Source organism: Protopterus annectens, chromosome 2.part2 (assembly GCF_019279795.1).
Source record: "Protopterus annectens isolate FY-2018-M chromosome 2.part2, PAN1.0, whole genome shotgun sequence".
NCBI classification, from domain to species: Eukaryota; Metazoa; Chordata; order Ceratodontiformes; family Protopteridae; genus Protopterus; species Protopterus annectens.
In genome coordinates, this window is record NC_056730.1 from 165,437,210 (window position 1) to 165,459,363 (window position 22,154).

At 41.3% G+C, this 22,154-nt stretch overlaps 1 protein-coding gene across 1 annotated transcript in view; it reads left to right on the top strand.

Annotated features, from left to right (window-relative positions):
- LOC122795580 overlaps positions 1-22,154 on the top strand; it is a 207,205-nt gene that overhangs the window by 138,215 nt on the left and 46,836 nt on the right. The window contains exon 7 of the mRNA XM_044063828.1: positions 20,568-20,648. Within this exon, the coding sequence (XP_043919763.1) occupies positions 20,568-20,648 (81 nt within the window). The remainder of the gene's footprint in view (positions 1-20,567; positions 20,649-22,154) is intronic.

Sequence of the window (22,154 nt, forward strand, 5' to 3'; positions counted from 1 at the left end):
GTGCAACAGGTAATGTTGCCTCACAGCAAGAAGTTCTCCAGTTTAATTTGCAGCCAGGGTGCTTTCTGTGCAGAGTCTGCATGTCCTCCCTGTGTGTGCATGTTTTTTTCTGTCAGTGCTCTGGTTTCCGTCCACATTCCAAAGATATGCAGTAGAAGTATTGAACACTGTAAATTGGCTGTAGGTGTGATTGTGCATGTGTGGAATGGAAGAAAAGCCACAGCAGGGCTTGCCAGTCAACAGTGTAACATTTGGCTGTAGGTGATTGCCACTGTCAAAGTGATGCTCCTACTCCATGTGCAAAAAATGGAAATAAAAAAGGGGTTGTGGATGGATGTCCACTTACAGTAGCTACTTTGCAATATAGATCACTGTGAATGGTGCAAACATAGCTATGTTTTCTGGTGGCCTGGGCTTTTCCCAAGTCTGGCTCCCCCAGTTCAGAATTGAGGACCATGATATCACCTGACTAATTTAATGAAAGCGAGTAGTGTACTTGTGTCCCTTCTAAACGGTGGATCACACTTCTAACAGCTTGCGTCTTGGGTAGCCACCCCCTTTACCCTGCTCAATGTCTAGCTGGGAAATGCAGGTATCAAACCACTTTCTATAATAAAATACTTTAGAGACAGTCTTCTTCCCACGGGCAGTGATTCTTTTGTTTATAGGTTCATAGTTGTGTAATAGGCCAATGACCACTAGGGCCTTTCTAAGTCTAGCCATGCATCAAAAATCTCTGGCAAGTTGTACCATTGATAAGTGTAAGCAGTGGCTTGGGAACTTGAACCATATACAGGCTGCCTGTGTCCATTAAAGTCATAGGTGCCAAACCAGGGATGAATTTCCTTTTATAATGAGAAATTGCTTGCTGAAAAGTTTGTGTGTGTGTGTGTGTGTGTGTGTGTGTGTGTGTGTGTGTGTGTGTGTGTGTGTGTGTGTGTATCTGACTATATCTACATATCTATCTGCAAATATATATGTAATATAATATGTATGTGTGGGATTATTTATACACATGCACAAATATGTGTTTATACATATGCACACGTTCACTTGTGTGCACACTAACAGATGTGTGTTTTATGTGTGTTTTTATGTTTATACATACATTTGCAGAACTTCATAAAAAAACTCAGCTTGTTGAAAGTCTTGATTACCTGGGATAGCTCTCTTACACGCACACATATCAGGTGAAACATATTTTCATTTACTGGCAGACATGTGCTGTGAAGAAAAGTGGAATCCGAGAAATATATGCATGAAAAGTCAAAAAAGCCTCATCAAATTAAAAATATATATATATTATATGCTATTTAAAAGTTAAAGAAGCTACTTTCCTTTTCGGTAAATTGTAATATGTGAAAGAAAATGTATCCAGGATGTATATAATTGCATTTACCACTGTGAAAATGTACTACAGTTTAAGACTGAACTAAATCTTGCTTCTTCACTGTGCAAATCTGTGTACAGCTACTTGGAGATGTGAGATAGGTCAAATGGGATTTCTTTATTCGGGCTTATTTTACATTGCTGAGTATTAGCCTTCCTTCTCGAACATTGACAGTGGTTTACTCTAGTAGACACACTCAGCAGGTCCATAATACAAGCCCATGAGTGGATGATCCAACAGGGATGTGTTTCTAGACATTCTCCACCAGTGGCGTATGCTTCAAATAGATCTTAAACAGACAACTTCCAAAATTTTGTGGCAGAGTCCCATACTGGTAGGTGGACACCCTTTCTTTCTCACAGAAGCTGATGTTTCTCTACACATTCTCCCCTTGCCACTTATTCAGAAAGTCCTGCTGAAGATTCAGCAAGACAACCGAAAAATCTTGCTGGTGACCCCCTTTTGGCCAAAACAGCATTAGTTCCCCTCCTCTGCAGTTAGCCAAGGGCAGTCATCGCCAAGTTACCTCACAAGGTGGATCTTCTGACACAAGACAAGTGATCTCTCATTCACCCACATTTAGCAACACTGAATCTGACACTGTGGTTGATAGGCTTCTGATTACTTTCAGACACCCTTTCTCTGAGGATGAGCTTGTAATCCTGCAGGAGGCAAGGAAATCCAATACCAGGAGGTCATATTTGGCCAAATGGAAGAGGTTCTTCATCTGGTGTCTTAACAAGCAGCTAGATCCATTTTCAGTGGATATTCCCCTAGTTCTGTCTTATTTTTGTGAGCTGCTCAAGGCTGAATTGACTTATTCTTTGCTTAAAGCCCACTTATCAACCATTTCTGCATGTCTGCCTTTCTCTCCTCTAACCTGTTCCTCCTCCTCTTTGGGATTTGAATTTTGTTTGGAAAAACTGACTCGGACACCCTTTGAACCATGGCTTCTGCTTCTTTAAATTTGCAAATGGAAAACTGTTTTACTGGTAGACATTTATTTATTTATTTTTATTTATTTACATTTGTTTACTGGGAAATTCCAAATGGACACAGGTCCGTTCTCACTGGAGGCCCGGGGAGAAAAGCTCCACAAGTACAAATAGTAAATCTTAACAATAGTAAAAATGAAATAGCAAATGTTTTTACAGTAAACAGCATGACATGCAGAGTACCTAGATCAGTAGTAAGAAACAAAACATACAATGGGTTTTGAGTACAAGATTGTTTTTACAAACTGAGGTGACATATAAACAATACCTAAGAATTGTGCTGATATTGCAATATATAAGGAAATAATGGTGTACTGAGTGGCTAGAGGTTGTGTTAGTCAGGGTTGGAGCAAGGGCAGAGCCAATGCATTTTTAGGTCAGACATCAGAGTGGTTTTGAATAGACTGCTGGATGGCAATTTGGTTATTGACGGGGGGAGGTTGTTCCATAGCTTAGAAATGGCATAGTTGAATAGGGCTTCTCCTGCTGAGTTTTTGGGTTTAATGGTAAGAAGTAGTTTTTTTTTCTGTTGGATCGAAGGGGTCTAGAAGAGGAGTAGGGTTAGAGTAGGTTTTGAAGAGATAGGATCTTATGGGGGTGGTTTACTAGTTTGTGGGCAAATGAGAGTTGATTCAGGTGAAAACGTTGAGGGAGTTCAAGCCATTCAATTTCCCTAAGTGGGTTACAGTGGTGGCTACGATAGGATGCGCCTTTTGCAAATTTTACAGATTTATTGTAGCAGGTTTCAAGTTTGTTTAGGTCAGTCTGTCTGAGGTTGGTGAGTATGGGAGAGGCACAGTGTAAGGTGGAGATTAGCTGGGAGTTGGTAATAGCAGTTCTGGCTGTCTTGGTTAGGTATTGTTTGTTTCTGTATAGTGCCCTGAGTTTTTTGTAAACTTTTTTATGGTAAGAGATATGTGGAGGTCGAATTTGAGATTGTTGTCTGTTTCCACACCTAGAAGTTTGTGGGCTCTGATGGGGAGATGATGGCATTGTTTTTGGCATGAATATTGAAGGGGGTGGAAGATTGTTTAGATTTGGAGGGTTGAAAGATAAGGAGTTTTGTTTTGCTTGGATTGAGTAAAAGTTGGGCATTGGAAAGCCAGCTTTCTACAGATGTGAATAAGTCTTGTGTGATCTTTTGGAGTTCTGGTAAAGTGGGGGGGCAGAGCAGATGAGGGTGGAGTCATCTGCATATTGTATGAGAGTGGCATGTGTTGTGGAGGTCTGAAGGTTGTTGGTGAAAAGGGAGAATAGTAGGGGGCCAAGGATGGAGCCTTGGGGAGCCCCGAGAGAGACAGAGAGACGAGGGGATAGCTGGTCTTGCCAAACCACTGATTGCTTTTGGCCAGAGAGATAGCTATGGAACCAGTTGGTGGCAGAGAGGGAAAAGGAGAGCTTAGTGAGAACAGAGAGAAGTATATTGTGTGATACCATATCAAAAGCCTTTGATAAGTCCAGAAATATAGCTGAGGAGAATAGGCCATTGTTTTTTATGCTGTAGGATTGTGTCGGTGAAGGAGAGCAAGGCGGTGGTGGTGCTGTGATATGGCCTGAAGCCATGTTGTTTTTTGGGAGGAGATTATTAGCTAGTAGATAGCTTATTACCTGAGAATTAATACAGTTGTCAAGAATCTTGGAGTGTGAGGAAAGGCTGGCAATGGGGCAGTAGTTGGAAAGATCATGGAGGAGCCACCTTTGTGTAGGGGAATAATGTGCGAAATTTTCCACAGGGTAGGCACATAGCTTTCTGATATGGAGCAGTTAATATGGAAATTGGATAGGCTAGGGTGCCGACTACTGTTTTTAGGTATTCTGAGGGAAGGTTGTCAACTGCAAGTTTTGTGGGCTTAGTTTTGTCAGACATTTTTTTATGTAGTTGTTGGGTACTGTGGAGAAGGTGGAGGGGGCTGGGGCGTTGAGGTTGTGTGAAGGAGTAGTGGAAGAGGAGTGTTGTTGTTTGGATAGTGACAGAATGGTTTCATTGAAGTGTTTGCTGAAAGTGTCAGCTATCCTGCCAGAGGAGGAGGGGACAGTAGATGGGGGGCTGCTTAGTTTGCCTGAGTGGAGTATGAAGTTTATTGTGGACCAGAATTGCTTAGGATTGTGATGAGAGGAGTTTAGGGTGGACTGATAGTAAAGAGCTTTATCTGTTTTTATTTGTTTTTTAATTTTGCTACGCAATTCAAAGAAGGATTGCCTAGCGGAGGGAGTTTTTGTTTGGTGCCAGTGTTCCCATGTTTTGTCCCTAATTTTTATTAGTCCCTGGGTGGTTTTTTGAAGCCAGGGGTCACTTCTATTTTTGACTCTAGGGTAGCATGGGTGTTTAGGATGTTGAGGAAGGTGAAATTGAAGAAGTTGGACGGCTTTGTCTAGATTGAGGTGTTTTAGTGGTGTCCAGCTACAGTTGTGGAGGGAAGAGTTGAAGGAGTGGGGATTAAAATTTGTTGTATTACGGATTTGTCTGTGGATAATGGGATTGGCATTTTTTACATGGTGTTTTAGAAGGAAAATAGGGGTATGGTCACTGAGGCTGTCAGGTATACAGCCTGTTGTGTAGGAGTGGGGATCTTTGTTGGCTAGTATCCAGTCGAGGATAGTATGGTTGTTGGGGGTTTTATTTATATGGGTGGGAGATTGTATTAGTTGGGAAAATCCATGTAGATTCAGGTGAATGACCAGGTGGTCATTATTACAGGATAGCCCGTTTGTATTAAAGTCACCGAGAATGATGGTTTCTTGGGGAAGAGAAAGACTGGCCCAATTTAGGAGGTTTTCTAGAATAGAAATATTCTGGCCTGGAGGGAAGTAGCAGCCGATGATGATTATAGTTTTATTTGGATTTATTTTGGGGTTTTCATACAAGATTTCTTCCTTTACAATCAGGGGGCAGAATTGTTGATGGTCTCTCAGCAAACAATCCTTCAATATCATCAGCCATACCAACTCCACTATAGAAGTTGTTCCTTTTGCTAAACTTCTTGGGGTTACCATTGATGAACACCTGAAGTCCGATACACATGTCCAACTAAATATTAAGAAAACTCATCAGAAACTTGGTATGCTATACAGAAACTCTTACTTTCTCTCCCCTTCAACAAGGCAAACTCTCGCCACTACCTACTTACTACCATCACTATTGTACGGTGCTTAACTTCTAACAAACCTCTCTTCCACCATCTCTGCAAAACTAGAAATCTGTTACAATAAAATCTCTAAATTCGCTTCTAAATCTAACCACTCCTCCCATCATTGTACCTCTCTCCAAATGCTAAACTGGCTGGAGGTAGAGCTTCCCAACTACCTTGACTACCTCCAACTCACTGCAGCCCACAAATTAATCTTTAAACCTACTGCATGCCCTGCTCTAGCAAATATCTTGCCATCTTACACACCTCACAGACCCCTGAGATCTGCCAAACAAAATCTACTTTCTGTATACAAACCAAAACGTCCCGCTGGCTAGTTTCTCCTATCCTTTTCCTTAGCAAAAAAAATGGAACTCTCTCCCACCCTCGCTACGAATCTCTAAAAACTTTGAACACTTCAAATCCCAGCTCCATTCCTACCTCTCCCATAATTGGAGATGTAATTGCACTCTACCTACCCTACCTAATCCTGCTAATGTCCCTGTTCTGCTAATTGTCTCCCATACATGTACTTCCACATGTACCTCTACACCTTGCTGTTTTTCCTCTACAGCTTCCCCTCTCTCAATCTAACGTAATATAACATCAAAACTTTGAATGTATGTAATGTAAATACTGTACATAGCTTTGTAACTCTGCTCTCTCCCTATCTGGAAATGTTCTCATTCCCGTATACCTACATATAAGGTTGATGCTAAGAGATGCTGCTAACTAGCTACAATAATCATCTCTGACATTTGTGTACTCCACTTTTGCTACTAAACAACCTCCTCCCTCTCTACTGCTCAACGCCCCTCTGTTCTCTCACCAGAATCTTGAATTTATAATCAGTACACATTGCTCTTTCCTCCTTTATTTCTTCCACATACTACTAAACCTAGACTTCTATCTTTCAAATATTCAGTCTTTGCAACTACTAACAGAATACTTACAATTTCATAGTTTTTAGTATTTTGTTCAGATTATTCTGCTGCCTCAGTTCAACTATATGCAGTGCAAGTGGCTCCCTAATCAACTACATATGTCATGAAGAGTATTCATTTTTGTTCCCAATTGTAATTTGCTATATCTCAGTATATATACTAATTCTATGTTTGTTTAAATAATCATATGTTTGATTTACGTGTATGTAATATGGAGCTTTTCTCCCCGGGCCTCCACTGAAAACGGGCTCCTTGAGCCCAGTGGACCCTCCCCGGTTATCAAACTGGAAATAAATAAATAATTGAGGTGATGTTTAAACATGAGCAATGCTACCACCTTTCTTTGATAGTCTATCTGTGCGAAGGATGCCATAGCCGGGGGGGGGGGTCCTCACTTTGGATGTGGGTTTGAGTCAAGTTTCTCTCAGGATGAGGATGTCGGGGAAGTATGTTTTTATGGTGGCATGTAGCTCTTGGGTTTTATTACAAACACTTCTAATGTTTAGGCACAAGTTGAGGAGATTAGATTTTTTTGCTGGCTGTGATTAGAGAGAGGGGGAGAAGGTATTTTGAAGGAGGTTAGTGGTGGGGTTAGGGGAGGTGGGGCCAGGGTTAGGATGGATGTCACCACTGCGGGTTAATTTAGAGAGGGAAGCCAGTATTAGTTTAGTGTAGATAGTTAGGAGCCTGTCATATTGTAGGGATATTTTTTGCTTAAAGGTTGATGGTATTTGGGTGGGACTATTGGGATGTTGTTTCCAGTGGCTGGGGAAGAGTAGCTGTAGAGAGGGTTTTAGAAGGAGAAAGCTATGAGGGTGTTGTTAAATTGGTTGGGATAGTCAATTGTGGAGCTGTGATATGATGTTAAGGGAGCAAGAAGAAAACCTGTAAGAAGAGTAAATAAGTTCGGTAGTAGATGGTTGTGTTGGGCTAGATGTGTGGTGGAGTAAGGGAGAGTGCTACATGGAGGGATGGAGTCAGAGAATTATCATGGTTGGTGTGAAAATTGTGGGAGTGGCTATGGTCAAGATAAATGGAGATGTAGTGGGAGCAGGTGAGATTTAGGGGCAGGGTGGGGTGTGTAATGAGCCCATGCAAAGGATGGGTGAACGGAGCGGGGCTTAAATCCCCAAGCAAAGGATGTAAGTTTAGGTTTTTATTCTTTTTCTAGGATAAATTAGCTGAATACAAGTTAGGTTTAGGATTTAACTGTGTTTTTATGTTCAAAATTTCTGGTAAGGGGGGAAGGAGGGAGTATAGATGTGGGTGGTTGAGGTGAAACCCAGTACTGGCCTGACCGAGTGCGCACAACCCTTTAAGTAACACTTTAAGGTAGTAAAAGCACATACACATACAGGTTAGGAGTAAGAATTAGGGCAGCTCAGGGAAGAAGAGATACAGTACAGCTAGGGAAGTTTCAATGGACTTCACTAGAGCTGTAGTTAAAGGCACTATGCTTGTATATAAAATGCACTATAACAATCACAATATAGCATATAACAAGCTAGATAGCTGTTTCAGCACTTCAGAGTTAATCCTCATAGCATATCAGCTTAGCGACTACAAGAATAAGGTAATATAGCAGTCAGGCATTCCGAGCACTTCTTGGGAACAGTTAGTGAAAATAGACACTATACACCAATTATAGTGTGATCGTAAGCAGTCAGTAGACATGCAATACACTAGACCACAACAAGCACTAGCAGTATGTGTTGGTACTTTCTCAGCAAGAGTTTTGCACATTGATTGAAATCAAATTATACAAACAAGTTACACAAGCAGTCACTCTGAGAGTATTGCAATAGGTTACAGTAAACAATTAAACTCTAAGCTGGTGATAACACATCATTTTTTGTTTTGTATTGTTTTTTTCTCTAGTTAGCTGATTTTTTTCTTCCTCTCCTCTTAACAGTGAAACCTTTAACAGCATGCTAAACTCCGTAAACTGGCTCATTTGTCATCTTTTTTGACTCCCTAGCAGCTCTTAGAAAGGTTAAGATCAAATCAGCCCACACCCTTTGGCTGTCAAATGACACCCTCATTCTTATGGAAAAAAAGACAGCACCTGGATACAATGGACTAAAACTAAATCCACTTCCCTTCGCCAAAAATATAAAGAACTATATAACCTTGCTAATAAGCACATTAGCAAGGATAAGAAACCATTCTATTCTAATGCCCAACTCGCATAACTCAAATCCAGAAAAATTCTGGCACTCTATTAATAATATCCTGGACCCAGGTAACCCTTCCATCTTCAACCCCTCCCATTGAAACTGCTACTCTTCTTAACCCCCATTTCATAAAATATATTCTCAAAATAAAGAAAATGGTCAGAGCAAAAATATCACACATACCGCTCCCACGTCTTCCAATAGCACTTCTTTCACACTAGACCCTATCACAACGCCTATCGCAACCTCTTACATAAAATCCCTTCTGCTTAAATTGAAGCCATGCTTCCCCCTCTGACAACCCCCCTTCTTAAAATTGCCACTCACTCATTAGCCTACCCTGTTTCTGTCCTTTTATCAGTCGATCTGTTCAAGAATCTACCATCCCAGACATATGGAAATCTTTCTTCACCATTCCACTACACAAAGGAGGCAATAGCAATGAACCATACAACTACAGACCTATTGCAGTCCTGTCTCCACTATCCAAACTTCTTGAAAAATGCATTCATAAACAGCTACTTAAATACCGGATAGATAAAAACCTCCTAACCTCTACTCAGCATGGCTTCAGACCCCACCATAATACATCCACTGCCCTTCTGCCCTTTACTCAGACTGTTGCCGAAGCCAGAGACAAAAATCTTCTTTGTTTCTTGCCTCTTTCTTGACCTCTCAAAAGCATTTGATACCATCTCTCACTCTAAATGTCTTGCTAAACTATCTGAACTTAACCTAGCCGCCTCTACTAGTAAATGGTTTTCTAGCTATCTCTCTAATAAACAGCAGTCGGTAAGATGGCAGTCCACCTGCTCCCCTTACTTACCCATTCACACTGGGGTCCCTCAAGGCTCTATTCTTGGCCCTCTACTCTTCATTGTTTTTACCAACCAACAGCAGACTTCATGTACAACTTCCTCCCTTATACAATACACAGACGATTCCACCCTTATCACCTGTTTTCACAGCTTTTCTAGCCCCTTATCTACTACTCAACATAGCTTTCTATCCATAGAAAAATGGCTAACCAACAATCAACTTATACTTAATCCCAAGAAAACAAAACTGCTACTCTTCCTTCCCAAATACTTCTCCCACCTCAAAACAACCTTCACCATTTCTTCTCTTGATAGCGCCATTCTATAAACTGACCCACATATTAAGTTCCTTCGTGTTATAATTGATGACCAATTAAAATTTGATACCCATATCCAGCACTGTATCAAAAAGACAAATCAAAAACTCGACCTACTCTACAGACATAAAAAATACCTATCCCGTGATGCAAAACAAACACTAGCTCAGGCTTTCCTCCTTCCTTGTCTGCTATATGCCTCTCCTATCTTTACACGTCTACAGTCCACCCTTTTAGCAAATCTCTGTCAATTGTATTACAGTGTTGCCGGATTTGCAAGTAATCAACCTTACAAATCACATCACTGCATTGCTCTAAAACAGCTATGCTGGCGTGACTTCCCCCAACACTTGCTTCTCTCCCAGTTGCAAATGACACACTCTCTGCTATCTAAATCCTTAAGCTGTCCCTCTCTCTCCTCCCTAATATCACGTTACACTCCCTCTCATACTCTCAGCAGCTCTGACCAGATGTTCTTCGTGTCACTGTTGCAGTCATCACATTTGGGTTATCCCTGCCAGGGTAGCCCTCGGTCGGCCGGAATACCAGAGGCTTAGTATTTCTGTGTCAGTTGCCGCTGCTCCAGGACTGATGTCAGGTCATCAGTAGTAAAAAATAAGGCAGCCGATGTCATTACATCAGTCTTTTTTGCCTAGGAGCCAGAATCAGAAGCAGTTTGCACGAGTGCCGGTCGGCCGCTACCTGAGTTTCTGTTTTCCAAATTGAAGTTTAAGTCTTCTAAAGCTAAGTACTCCGTTGGGGATCCTTTTTTCTTGCTCTAACCGATATCAGAAAAAGTCAACAATTGTCTCGCCTGTGGAAAGCAAATACCACACCGAGACTTTCATTCTTACTGCGTCACTTGCTTAGGCCTAGATCACAACATCCGCCACTGTCACGTCTGTGCTTTGTTCAATGCCAGAACTATACATCGTCGGGCCCTTATTGTAGCTAGATATTTCCGCTCTCAGTCCACGAATTCCAATATTAGCTGAGGTTATTTCTCAAGGGCCTAAAGGAATTAAAGCAACTTCTGCCAAGAATCATACCCCCTCAGATAAGGAATCCCGAGCATTAGACAGATGGGGTAAAAAAGTATACACCTCTGCTACTCTTGCTATTAGAGCACTAAATTGTCAATTCCGTATGCTAAAATTTCAGCAACATAACATGGAACTCCTCAAACAAAAAATACAATCTTTTCATGCTTGTGCAGAAAATAGTTACAAGAGTTAATGCATTCTGAAAGTCAAGTAATTTAAGCACACCTTACAATGTGGTTTTGACACCCTAGAATCATTTTGCAGGGCAGCAGTCATTGGTTCTGTCCTTAGAAGGCATGCTTGGCTTAAGGAACAGCCCTTGCCAGACCATGTCAAATCCAAATAATTGGACGAACCCTTGCACAAAGACAACTTATTTGGCACCAAGGCAGAAAAGGTCTTAAAAAAGATGGAAGAAAAAGCTAAATCTGTGCAGACAGTTAAGGACTTCCTGCAGGTCCAGCCACCCAGGTTCAGTAGACATTGCCCCTCCAAGAACTGGTCCTTTCCTGCCCCCTCCAGGTCAGCTCAGCCCAGACCCTGGGGAAGCAGGCCCACCAGACAGCAGCCCCAGGGAATGCAGAGATCTAAGCAATGGAGTTCCTCCTCTTCAAAACCATGGAGTGCTAAGCCACCCCCTCGTGGTAAGAACTCGCAATTATTTTCCACTTCCACCCCCTCCCTCTGCCCACCTGCACTTGCCCATAGGAGGAAAACTCTCCTTCCAGGCAATCACCTGGGCCGCCATTACCAACGACCGCTGGGTCCTCAACATAGTGTCCCATGGATATAAATTTTATTTCCACACTTTACCAACCCCAAAAGGGTTCCCAGATCTTCCCCCAAATCAGTGGGAAGAGGCCAAAAAGCAAGTCCTTTCCCTGCTCTCTATGAGGGCAATAGAGCATGTTCCTGCAGAACAGATAGTCCAAGGTTTCTATTCCAGACTCTTCTTGGTACCCAGAAAAGAGGGCACCTGGTGCCCCATCCTCGATCTGTCCATTCTAACCACCTTTCTGGTGATACCAAAATTCAAAATGCTCACCTTCCAGCAACTTCTACCTATGCTCTCCAATGATACTTGGTTAGCCACCCTAGACCTAAAAGAGGCCTACCTACACATCCCAATCAGGAAATCGTGCAGGAAATATCTTTGTTTCAGGGCAGGATCACTGCACTTTCAGTTCTTTGCACTTCCCTTTGGCTTATCCACTGCTCCCAGAATATTCACAAAATGTCTGGCTCCCCCCATTGCTTTTTGCAGGCAAAGAAATATTAAAAATTATCCCATACTTTAAATGACTGCCTAATTCAGGCAGACAGTCAGGAAAAGCTGCTCATGCACCTGACCTTTGTAAAGGACCTTCTGACCTCCCTAGGGTATACTACCAATGAAAGAAATCCAAACTAGTACCCACCCAAAAAATTATATTCCAGGGAATAAGCCTGGACACAGTATACCAGATGGCATTCCTTACACCAGAAAAGCGAACCTACCTGACAGTCTGTTTCTCTCAACTAGCCACCAAACCCCAGTTATCCGCAAGGAAAATCTTGCAAGCTCTGGAGTTCATGGCTTCTTGCATTCTTCTCTTTCCATATGAGGAAACTACAATGGTACCTAAAAAGCCTTTGGTGTCAACACTCTCAAGACCTGGAAACTGTTATACCAATGATACCTTGTTTAAGGAAAGATCTTTTTTTTTTGGTGGGCAGCAGCATTCTACCACAACAAGGGACTACCCTTCTCACAACCCCATGCCACCCAGCCCCTCACCACAGATGCATCAGACTATGCCTGGGGTGCACACCTGGACGGCATGTGCATACAGGGCCAGTGGAGCCCACATCAAATACAACATCAACCAAAAAGAGATGTTAGCTGTCCAGCATGCACTGACAGGTCTCGGACCCCTACTCTCCCCGGGGGCTCTACTGATCAAAACAGACCACCACTGTGATGTGGTATATCAACAAGCAGGGAGGGACTCACTCCTACCCTCTGTGCAGGCTCCCCATGACCCTTTGGCGCACAGCCTCAGCCATGCAACTACACCTGTTAGCACAATTCCTGCCAGGCTTTCTAAACTGTCTGGCAGACAACTTAAGCAGAAATCTTCTGGACCCACACGAGTGGCAATCGCAGCTAGACCAAAGAACCTTCACCCTTGTAACTCAGAAATGGGGCACCCCGAATGTCGCTCTCTTTGCTTCCCACTCCAACCTTCAGCTCAGCAAGTTCTGCACCAGGAAGCCTCACTGCAAGGCCTGGAAAGTGGATGCTCTATCCTCCCACTGGGTCGACCTCTCTGTCTATGCATTCCCTCCACTACCGCTCATTACAAGGGTACTGCTCAAAATAAGGGAGGAAAAACCGAGAACAATCCTGATTGCCTCAGACTGGCTATGTCATCACTGGTACCCACTGCTTCGCAGCCTGTCACCTCTGCCACCATGGCATCTCCCTCAGATCCCAACACTCCTGACCCAGAGGGAAGGAGAATGCATGCATCCCCATTTGCAGACCCTCAATCTGGCAGCCTGGCTTATTCCCTGACCACAGCACAAGCTGCCAATCTCAGCAAACAAGTTCTAGATGTTATATGTGAGGCCAGATGCCCTAGCACTAGAAGGTCTTATGCTGACAAATGGAAAAGGTTTTGCACTTGGATCCAGGCTAAGGGAGACAGGATGGCACAGCCCTCCCTACCTCTCATCCTGGATTACCTTGATGACCTACTACACAGGGGTCTGTCCTTTTCTTCTATTAAAATTCATGCCTCTGCTATCTCTGCTCATTTCAGCACAGAACCACCTCTTTTCTCACATCCTCTCATCAAACAGTTCCAAGAGGGGCTAACAACTTGAGGCCACCCAGAAGAGCACCTACCCCAGCTTGGAAAAGCTCACACTGCCCCCCTTTGTACCAGCAGCTTCAGCAGAGTTTAAGTTTCACTCATGGAAGACGGCCTTGCTTCTGACCATCACTTCAGCAAGAAGAGTATCCAAGCTACAAGCAGTAATGGCTGTAGAGCCATTCATCACTTTCCATGCTGAGTGGGTCTCCCTCAGGACTAACCCATCCTTCATGCCAAAAGTGGTGTCCAGTGTGGCTCTCAACCAATCCATTTATTTGCCCACCTTTTTCCCTAACCCACAAAACAAGGGGGAAAGGATAATGCACAGACAACTCAAATTCTATCTAGACAGGACTAAATCATTTAGAAAGACTGATCAATTGTTAGTCAGCTTTGCTGCAGAAGCAGAGGGCAAAGCCATATCCAAACAAACTATTTCAAAATGGATAGCACACTGCATCCATTTCTGCTACAAGCAACATGGGACCTCCCCCCGAGGGGGTCAGGCACATTCTACCAGTGCAACCTCCACCTCTGCAGTGTTCCTCAGAGGGGTCCCCACCAGGGACATCCTGGAGGCTGCAACATGGACATCAGTTCATACCTTCACCAAGCATTACCACCTGCCTGTCTTCTCCAAATCCAGGACAGGCTTTGCCACCACAGTCTTGCAGGGCATTCTAGCCAGCCCCCCCCCCAGTCTTCTTGACTGCCTCCACCCTTTTCTTCAACTTTGGGAATCAACCCAAATGTGATGACTGCAACAGTGAAACATGAAGAACATAGTACAGTTGTGTACGCTTACATAAATGTAGATGTTCGAGTGTATTCACTGTTGCAGTCCTGGTTACCCTCCCTCCGTCCCCATTTTGTCTCTCTGTCTCTGTCTCTGTCTCTCTCTCTCTCTCTCTCTCTCTCTCTCTCTCCTTACAGGGAACTTTGAGTATTTACTTTCTACTGGTGGTGGTCTTCCACCATGACCTAGCTCCCTCTTGGGGGCTCCTGACAGTTTGGGCAAGAAAAACTGATGTAATGGCGTTGGCTGCCTTATTTTATTCTACTGATGACTTGACATCAGTCCTGGAGCGATGGCAATCAACGCAGAAATACTAAGCCTGTGGTATTCGGGCCAGCTGAGGGCTACCCTGGCAGGGATAACCCAAATGTGATGACTGCAACAGTGAACACACTCTAACATCTATATTTATGGTAAGTATACACAACTGTACTTTCCTTCTAGACATCTGTAAACCAAACAAAAACAATGGCAAACTTCTCTACAAAAACAGTATATCCCTGGCCTGGAACAAGCTCCCCCTTAACATCTGAACCATTACTAACACAAGTCTCTTTAAAACCAAACTCAAAAATTTCCTCCTAAATGCCAGCTCCTGCCACTGCTAAGATCCCACTTAATCCCCCCCCCCCCGCTTCCCCCCTTACACCACTTTACTACCGCTTACACTACTAACAGATATGTCTTCAACGCCTTTGGTAACATGATTCAATACTCACTTCTCCCAAAAGCTTCCTGCTCCCGGAGGGCACAAGCAATATCCACCATATCTTGTCTCTCACCTATTTACATTCTCTTCGTTAATTCCAAGCTTTTTCTAATGTCTTACCACAGCAGTATGTAAACATTTTTATCTGCCTGTAAGTACTACAGATCACTTTTGTAAGATTGTAATTGTGCTGTTATTAGTCTATTCAAATTATTTTCATGTAATACATATTATTTTCTTTGTTAATACTTGGACAAACTGCATTTTCTTATTTTGTATGTTGGAACTTTTCTCCTGGGGTCTCCACTGAAAATGGGCAATTGGTTCAGTTGGACTAACCCAGTTAACAGATGACAAATTAATTAATATGGTGAAAACATAATTTTATTATTACGATTTTTGTTTTATAGGGATGCAGTAAATGTCGGGACAGAGATTTTTAGGAATGTTAAATAGTATGGTATTTTAACTTTAATTTTAGTTTGGATCCTTTTTATTATTTTATTTTAAGGGAAGGAAGGAGTGGGGGTTGGGTTGCACTGCAGTTGGACTGATTTGTATTTATAGTGTTAACTTTACCATTCCCACATCAACTGCTATTTAAGTAATTGTTCTTAAATGAATTAACCATTAAGTCTTATGGATCACTCGTATGTGCTTACTAATAAAGAAACTGCAAATTCAACATATCCTGAAATTTTTACTTGATTTATTAAGTTTAAGAAATTTGTTCGAGCAGACAGCTTTGTTTTATTTTTTTTATTTATTTTTTGTAACCATTAATACCAGTACTAGGTTCATATTGTTTCAAATCTGGGGAGTATTTTTGAATAGTTATTCCACTGAGAACTCCAGGTGGAAAGTTTTTTACAGTGTTTGGCTTATGTTTCTCTCCATATGTTTTTAGAACTGATTGCTTGTAAATATGTTAAATTTAACATAAGAGACCTGGGCACACAGGTTGACAGCAATCTTACCTTTGACCACCATGTCTCCACAGAGGTAAGAAAGGCATTCTCATTTGCTCATCTCGTAAGTAATGGTATTTCCTCCAGAAAAAAGTTACTTCCCTGTACTCTTCCCTCATCAGTCCAATAACTGAGTGTCTTCACCATCAGTCCTATGAGGATCATTTGAAATCACTGTCACTTTACTCCGTTTCATACAGAGTACTCAGAGGTGGTCTCTGCCTTGCATATAAGGCAATCTCTGACCCTGCATTATTGGAAATCCTTCATATCCAAAAGTCAAATGGTACGCAGGTTACTCACTCCATAGACATTCACCTGGTATCTGACATTAATAAAAACCTGCTGGAGGGACAGATTTGTCTCCCAGAAGTTACCACAACTTTGGAACAGACTTCCACTTCATGTCAAACAGGGCACCTCATTGGCCCTCTTCAAAAGCAATCTGGACGATTGGATGGGTGACCGTAAGTTCACCCCAGGGGATCTGCCTGTGTCCCTCTTGGACAGGGGCAGTAGGTGCTGATCTTGGAAATAAGGGTAAGAACTTGGCTAGGCTTGTAAGGGCCCTAGGGCCATAGCCTAGTAACTTCCTATGATCCTATGTTTCTTTCTGTGTTGTATGACAGAATACAGCAACACATTATTCCAAGGCCTCTTCTCTAACCACTCTAGCTGTTTTCATTGAGCAATTTTTTGTAATGTGAGCCCCAAGTCTTATCTAAGAATTTGTCATTAAGCTATTGGATTTTTAGTTTAAATTAAAAGGCCTGTTCAATTAGATAAAATGTCAGTGTTGCTTTTGTGACTCCACCCAGTAGAGTTAACCATTTCGTCCCCATCTGCTGGACTGCAGCACAATAGAAAGCAATTTCTCTTTAAAACATTTGATAATTTACACAGACACTGTGCTGTAGAACTGTCAAGGCAAAAGGCAGCGGTAATGTTTAGAGCAGGAGGTAATGAGGGGAGCTTCATTTTATAGTGAGATTCATTTTCTGTGTAAGTGTAGCAGACCCAACATTTTCAAGTGAAAAATTGTGCTTTAAAATGCAGACAGCCATTGCAGATGTTCAAAGCACTGCAAACTCTTCACTGCTCACTGATTAAATAGACTTTAGTTTAACTGCTTTTTTAAATGAGTATTTTTACTTTGGCTGTCTAGAGTACAGTCAGTGAAAATCAAGGTGTTCTTTCTGGCATGAAAATAGCTCTGCGAAAAAAGTGTATAACAGGTAGGTCTGCTGTTGTGTTATGGCCACGTAAGAATTCTTTGACAGTGTTGTCTTAAAACATGACTTCTTAAAGAATATTTAGTGATTTTGAAACAGAAATTTAAGGTTCAGTGTTGCACTGCTGATTCACAAAACCGAAGCTTCTAAGGAAAATTTTTTTTTGAGAAGGCAGTAGTGGCCTAATGGTTAAGGTGTTTGCCTCACAAACACAAAGTGCTGGGTTTGAGTCTCACAAGGGATAATTGGCTAGGCTTAAAATGGCTCGCAAGAGCAGTTAGCTTAGTACTAACCTATGAAGCTATGTTAACACCATTACGATTGATGTCTTCTGGAGCTTCAGGTCCTGAAAAACTCTTATTCCTTTGTAGCCCACGTATTTGGGGCTTGGCACCCTATTCTTGACAGTATTTATAGGTACTCTTAAGGTTGATACAGTACACTGATTTCATTATTTTGCCACTGCAGAACTTTCCCTTAAGAGCTATCGCTGAATGTGCATGAAAGTACATGCTTTTTATCATATACAAACTGTTCTGTTAGCCAAGTACTGTATAATAAACAGTAAATGGATAAGGTGTTCCGTCACCTCCTCCAGTGGCTCAGATGGTCTGCAGGCATCATGACCAGTAAACCTTATAGAAGTTTAAAAAGACTTCTTCCTAAAACAAGTAACGCAAGGCACATTACACCTCCAGATATTCAGCCAAGGTAGAATCTGAAATTATTTTTTGTGGGGTATCATATTTTGAAACATAGGATACCAACCTATGAACCTATAGGAAATTCACCCCGGGGATCATGTCAGTCGCCCTGCTAGAACAGGGGTCCAGAGAAGTAAATATTGTGGGAAGAAATATCCAGGGAATTGTTCTGGCTAGGCTTGCATAGGCCCTAGGGCAGATAGCCTAGTACCAACCTATGATCCTGTAATGATGTAGAAGCTTGAAGGAAATTGCAATAAAAGGGCAAAAGGAAATACTAAGAAAAATGCATTGACTGGAAACTGTGCAGGCATCCACAACTCTTTGAGGACTGCCATTTTTTTTCTTAAAGCCACCTGTGTTCATTTTGTAGTAACCTGCTTGTAAATCTCAGTTTTTCTTGTTTCACCTAGTTATATTTAGAGTAGATAGTCTACTTGGACACATTTTCAGTCCTTGGGTCCATCAAAAGGCGAAGCCAAATAAGGTCTCCTCTCCAACAGTTGTATACAGAGTTGCTGCTGGGTCAGTTAATGAAAACAATAAAGTCTGTGTATAGCTTGCATAACTAAAGCATGTGCTGCCTCTGATGCATATGAACAATCAAATTACCTTGTGCAGTTAGCCCTCAAAGTGAAGTCTTGTACTACTGATAGAGACAACATCTCTCCGTGACAGTGGATCCTCACATTTGGGCTTTTGCTGCCACGTCATCAATACTGGGAGCACTCAGCCTTGGCTGCATACCATCATATGCTGATATATATTACATGGTGGTCCCACTCAGGGTTTTAGACATTGATATGTTCCAACAGGCTGACATGCAGTTATCAGAGAACTATAAAGGGCAGATGAGCTTGAGATTCCTAAGGTTGCTTTGTTTTTCCTCTCAGTCATCTTTCCCTCTTTCACTACAGGTCTAAATTGTGATCCCTAAATGCTAGATGGATCCCTTCAGAAGACCGATATACTCCCTAATACAATCTTGTCCAAACCCTTCAAGTAAAAGGTCACTTTCATTTATTTTTGTTAATTTCTTCTGCTCAGGTTAAAAAGTAGGCTTCATGTTCTCAGGTTCCTTCACATGCCTAACACTCACCCAAGTGATCCATATTTTAAGGATGTGCTTGGTTGTTTGATGCAGAGTGGGTCTTAGAGCAGATTTTATATGGTGCTGCTTGGTAATTCCAATACCATTGGTGTATCTTTCTGGGATTGCCATTAAGGTCAACTGGACATGTCTTCATATCAAGAAATGTTATCAAGACATATTAAGTTAAACGTTATCCTTGAAAAGCAGTAGAAAACAATCTAGAAGACAGCCATGTCATAAAAATATAGAAATTGCACAAACCAGTTTGGTGCACAAACAGGCAAATAAGATAATTATTTACTTCATAGTATTGCAATGTGTGGGAATCGATAATCCAAACTAAGAAAAAACAGAAATGGAATATGTAATGGTCTAAATCTATGTGATAAATAAAATATATTGCACTGCAGAATTGGAGAACTTGACTGACTTGTAGCTTTGTCAGTCTTCATGAAATTTGATCCATTAAGCATACAGTAGAAAATATTTAATGTATTGCACCCCGAAATCCCCCACATTATATATTTTGAGATGGTGAAGGGTACCTGTAAGGTTACTAAAGACATTGTCTGATGTGTACACAAGAACTGGACTGCTGTTTTCTGGAAATTGAGTATTGAGTGGAAATACAGAGTATTCCCTAGCTCAGAGCGAGGCAGGTTTCATAGGTAACTAATTGGGAACAGCTTGTTGTTAGTTATAGATTACAAGTGCTAGGAGTTCGTTGAGTTAAATTGTAGATTTTTGTGAAATATTCTAGAGGATTCCCAAGTAGGACACCTAAGTAAAGGAATGAGTCTCATCTAAGACACCTGATTGGAGGAGAGTTGTGGCATGAAGAAGGAGTCCTATTGATTCTGTGATCCTGCTGAGGTTGGAAAAGGAGTATTCTGGCCTGGGGAAAAAAGGCATGCTATTACCATTAACTCACAGACACTGTAAGGAATTGCTTGTGTGCTGACGTCTATAAGCTGGAAGCACTTTGTTATTCTGTGCAGTTTGTTAATTTGGTTAAGTACTGTTTTGTTCTGTGAACTGCAGTGTGGCAGAAACAGGAGCCTTAAAGCAAAGCTAACAGTGAATGGGAACTGTGTAACTTGTTTTAGCCCCCCGCCCCCCAAAAAAAGTATAAAGCCAAAAAAATGACATTTTTAGTGTTGATTTGTAAAATACATATGTTTTTTAACCTTTAGCACTGGCTTCAGAGACTACTTTTGTCACAGTATGGCTGTTTCTTTTTAATTATTTATTTCTATGCAAGCTACAGATTAAGGTTTGCTTCTCACTTGTGGTTGGTAGAATATACATGTAAGAACATGTATTTTGAATAATGAATCATTTGTTGATTATTTTCTTGCTGTGTACTATACAGTTATTTATTTATTTTTTTTTTTACAGTTCTCTTGATCTGGAAAATTTTATGCCATCTTTTAATCTTTGCATTTGCAGTGATTCTCATGGTCCTTTCTGCTTACCATGGTGAGTATACGTGAATGATGCAACCCTTAAGCCAGTTATATACAGTGTGTATGTGCTCTTTATTTCTTTCTGTCTCTGGCTCTCCCTCCATCTCTCTCTGTCTCTTGTTTTCTTTCTCTCCCTTTCCTTCTTCCTCTCTCTCTGCCTGTTATCCAGGTTGACTACAGTGGATAAAGCTTAGTCACAGAAGGGGACCTAAAGAGAAAGCAGCAGCAGAAAACACAATGCTTATTTAGTTATGTATATTCAATTACTTCACTTTACATTTTCAGAAAGCTGCATCATGCATTCAAACAGATTTTTCAAACAGCAAACTAAACATCATGAATGGCAACAACAATCCACAAGTCTTTACATAAAGTATGCACCATTTGTATTCATATCTTCGTAGTACATGTCCAGGTAACTGCAGCAACAATTGCAACAAATTCTTATAGAACATTAACATAAACAGATAGACTGTCTACACAGCCTTTTAGTCAGCATGTTTTGAGGAGGTTTGGGAAAACTGGAGCACCTAGAGAAAATCCATTTGGGCAGGAAGATAACTTGAAAACTCCAAAACGACCGTGGTTATGATCAGACTGAACCCCTGACCTGTGAGGCAGAAATTATAACCTAAGAACCACCTTGTTTCCTTGTAGCAGAGGAGGTAAAAACACATTATCATTTTTAATCTTGGCAGAAAACCATTCCTAGGGTCCATGATACAATATTCTATGCAAAACTGACTAGTAAATTTTTTTCAAAATCACACACTTAAGTATCCTTAAAGGGTCATTTGCATATATACCATGTGCCTCTAATACAAGAGGTTTAAGGAATCACACAGTGGAAACTCTAGCTTGGCTAGATTTTTCTTTTAGTTTTTACTGATTGGTTTATCTGTGTAACCTTTTTCATTGTTTTAGTTTGTTAGTTGGGATAATTTGCAGACACCCTAATAGTTATTGACATCAGCTAGATATAACAACCCTGTGTTTCTAAAGATTAGCCAAACAGACCAATTATCCTGTACTGCTGAGGTCATAAGTTGCTGAAACATGCATGTCCATGGTTAGTGAGGTTTGTCTTGGTCTGAATTTGTCCCTAACATACTCAAAAGAAAAAAAGTCATAGACATTCAGAACTGCTATATAGCTGAAACACCTGTATTCTTTAAAAGGTCATTTGCTTATATTTGATGTGCCTGTAATACAAGAGGTTTAAGAAATCACACAGTGGAAACTCTAGCTTGGCTAGATTTTTCTTTTAGTTCATACTTCAGATAACTGAAAATAAGATTCTAATGTTTGTTTCTTTTGCCATTCCATCAGAGTATCATTCCTATACTGTCAGTGCAGCTTAATGTCTACAAGTTGCTGCTACATCCATGCTTCTTCTTAACACTCTTGCATTCAAGTTACTAAAGGAACACCAATGCCCACTCTTAGCAAATGCATTGTTAGCTTATAGGAGGTTAATAGGCTAACGCTTAAGAGCCCTTACAAGCCTAGCCAATATAAT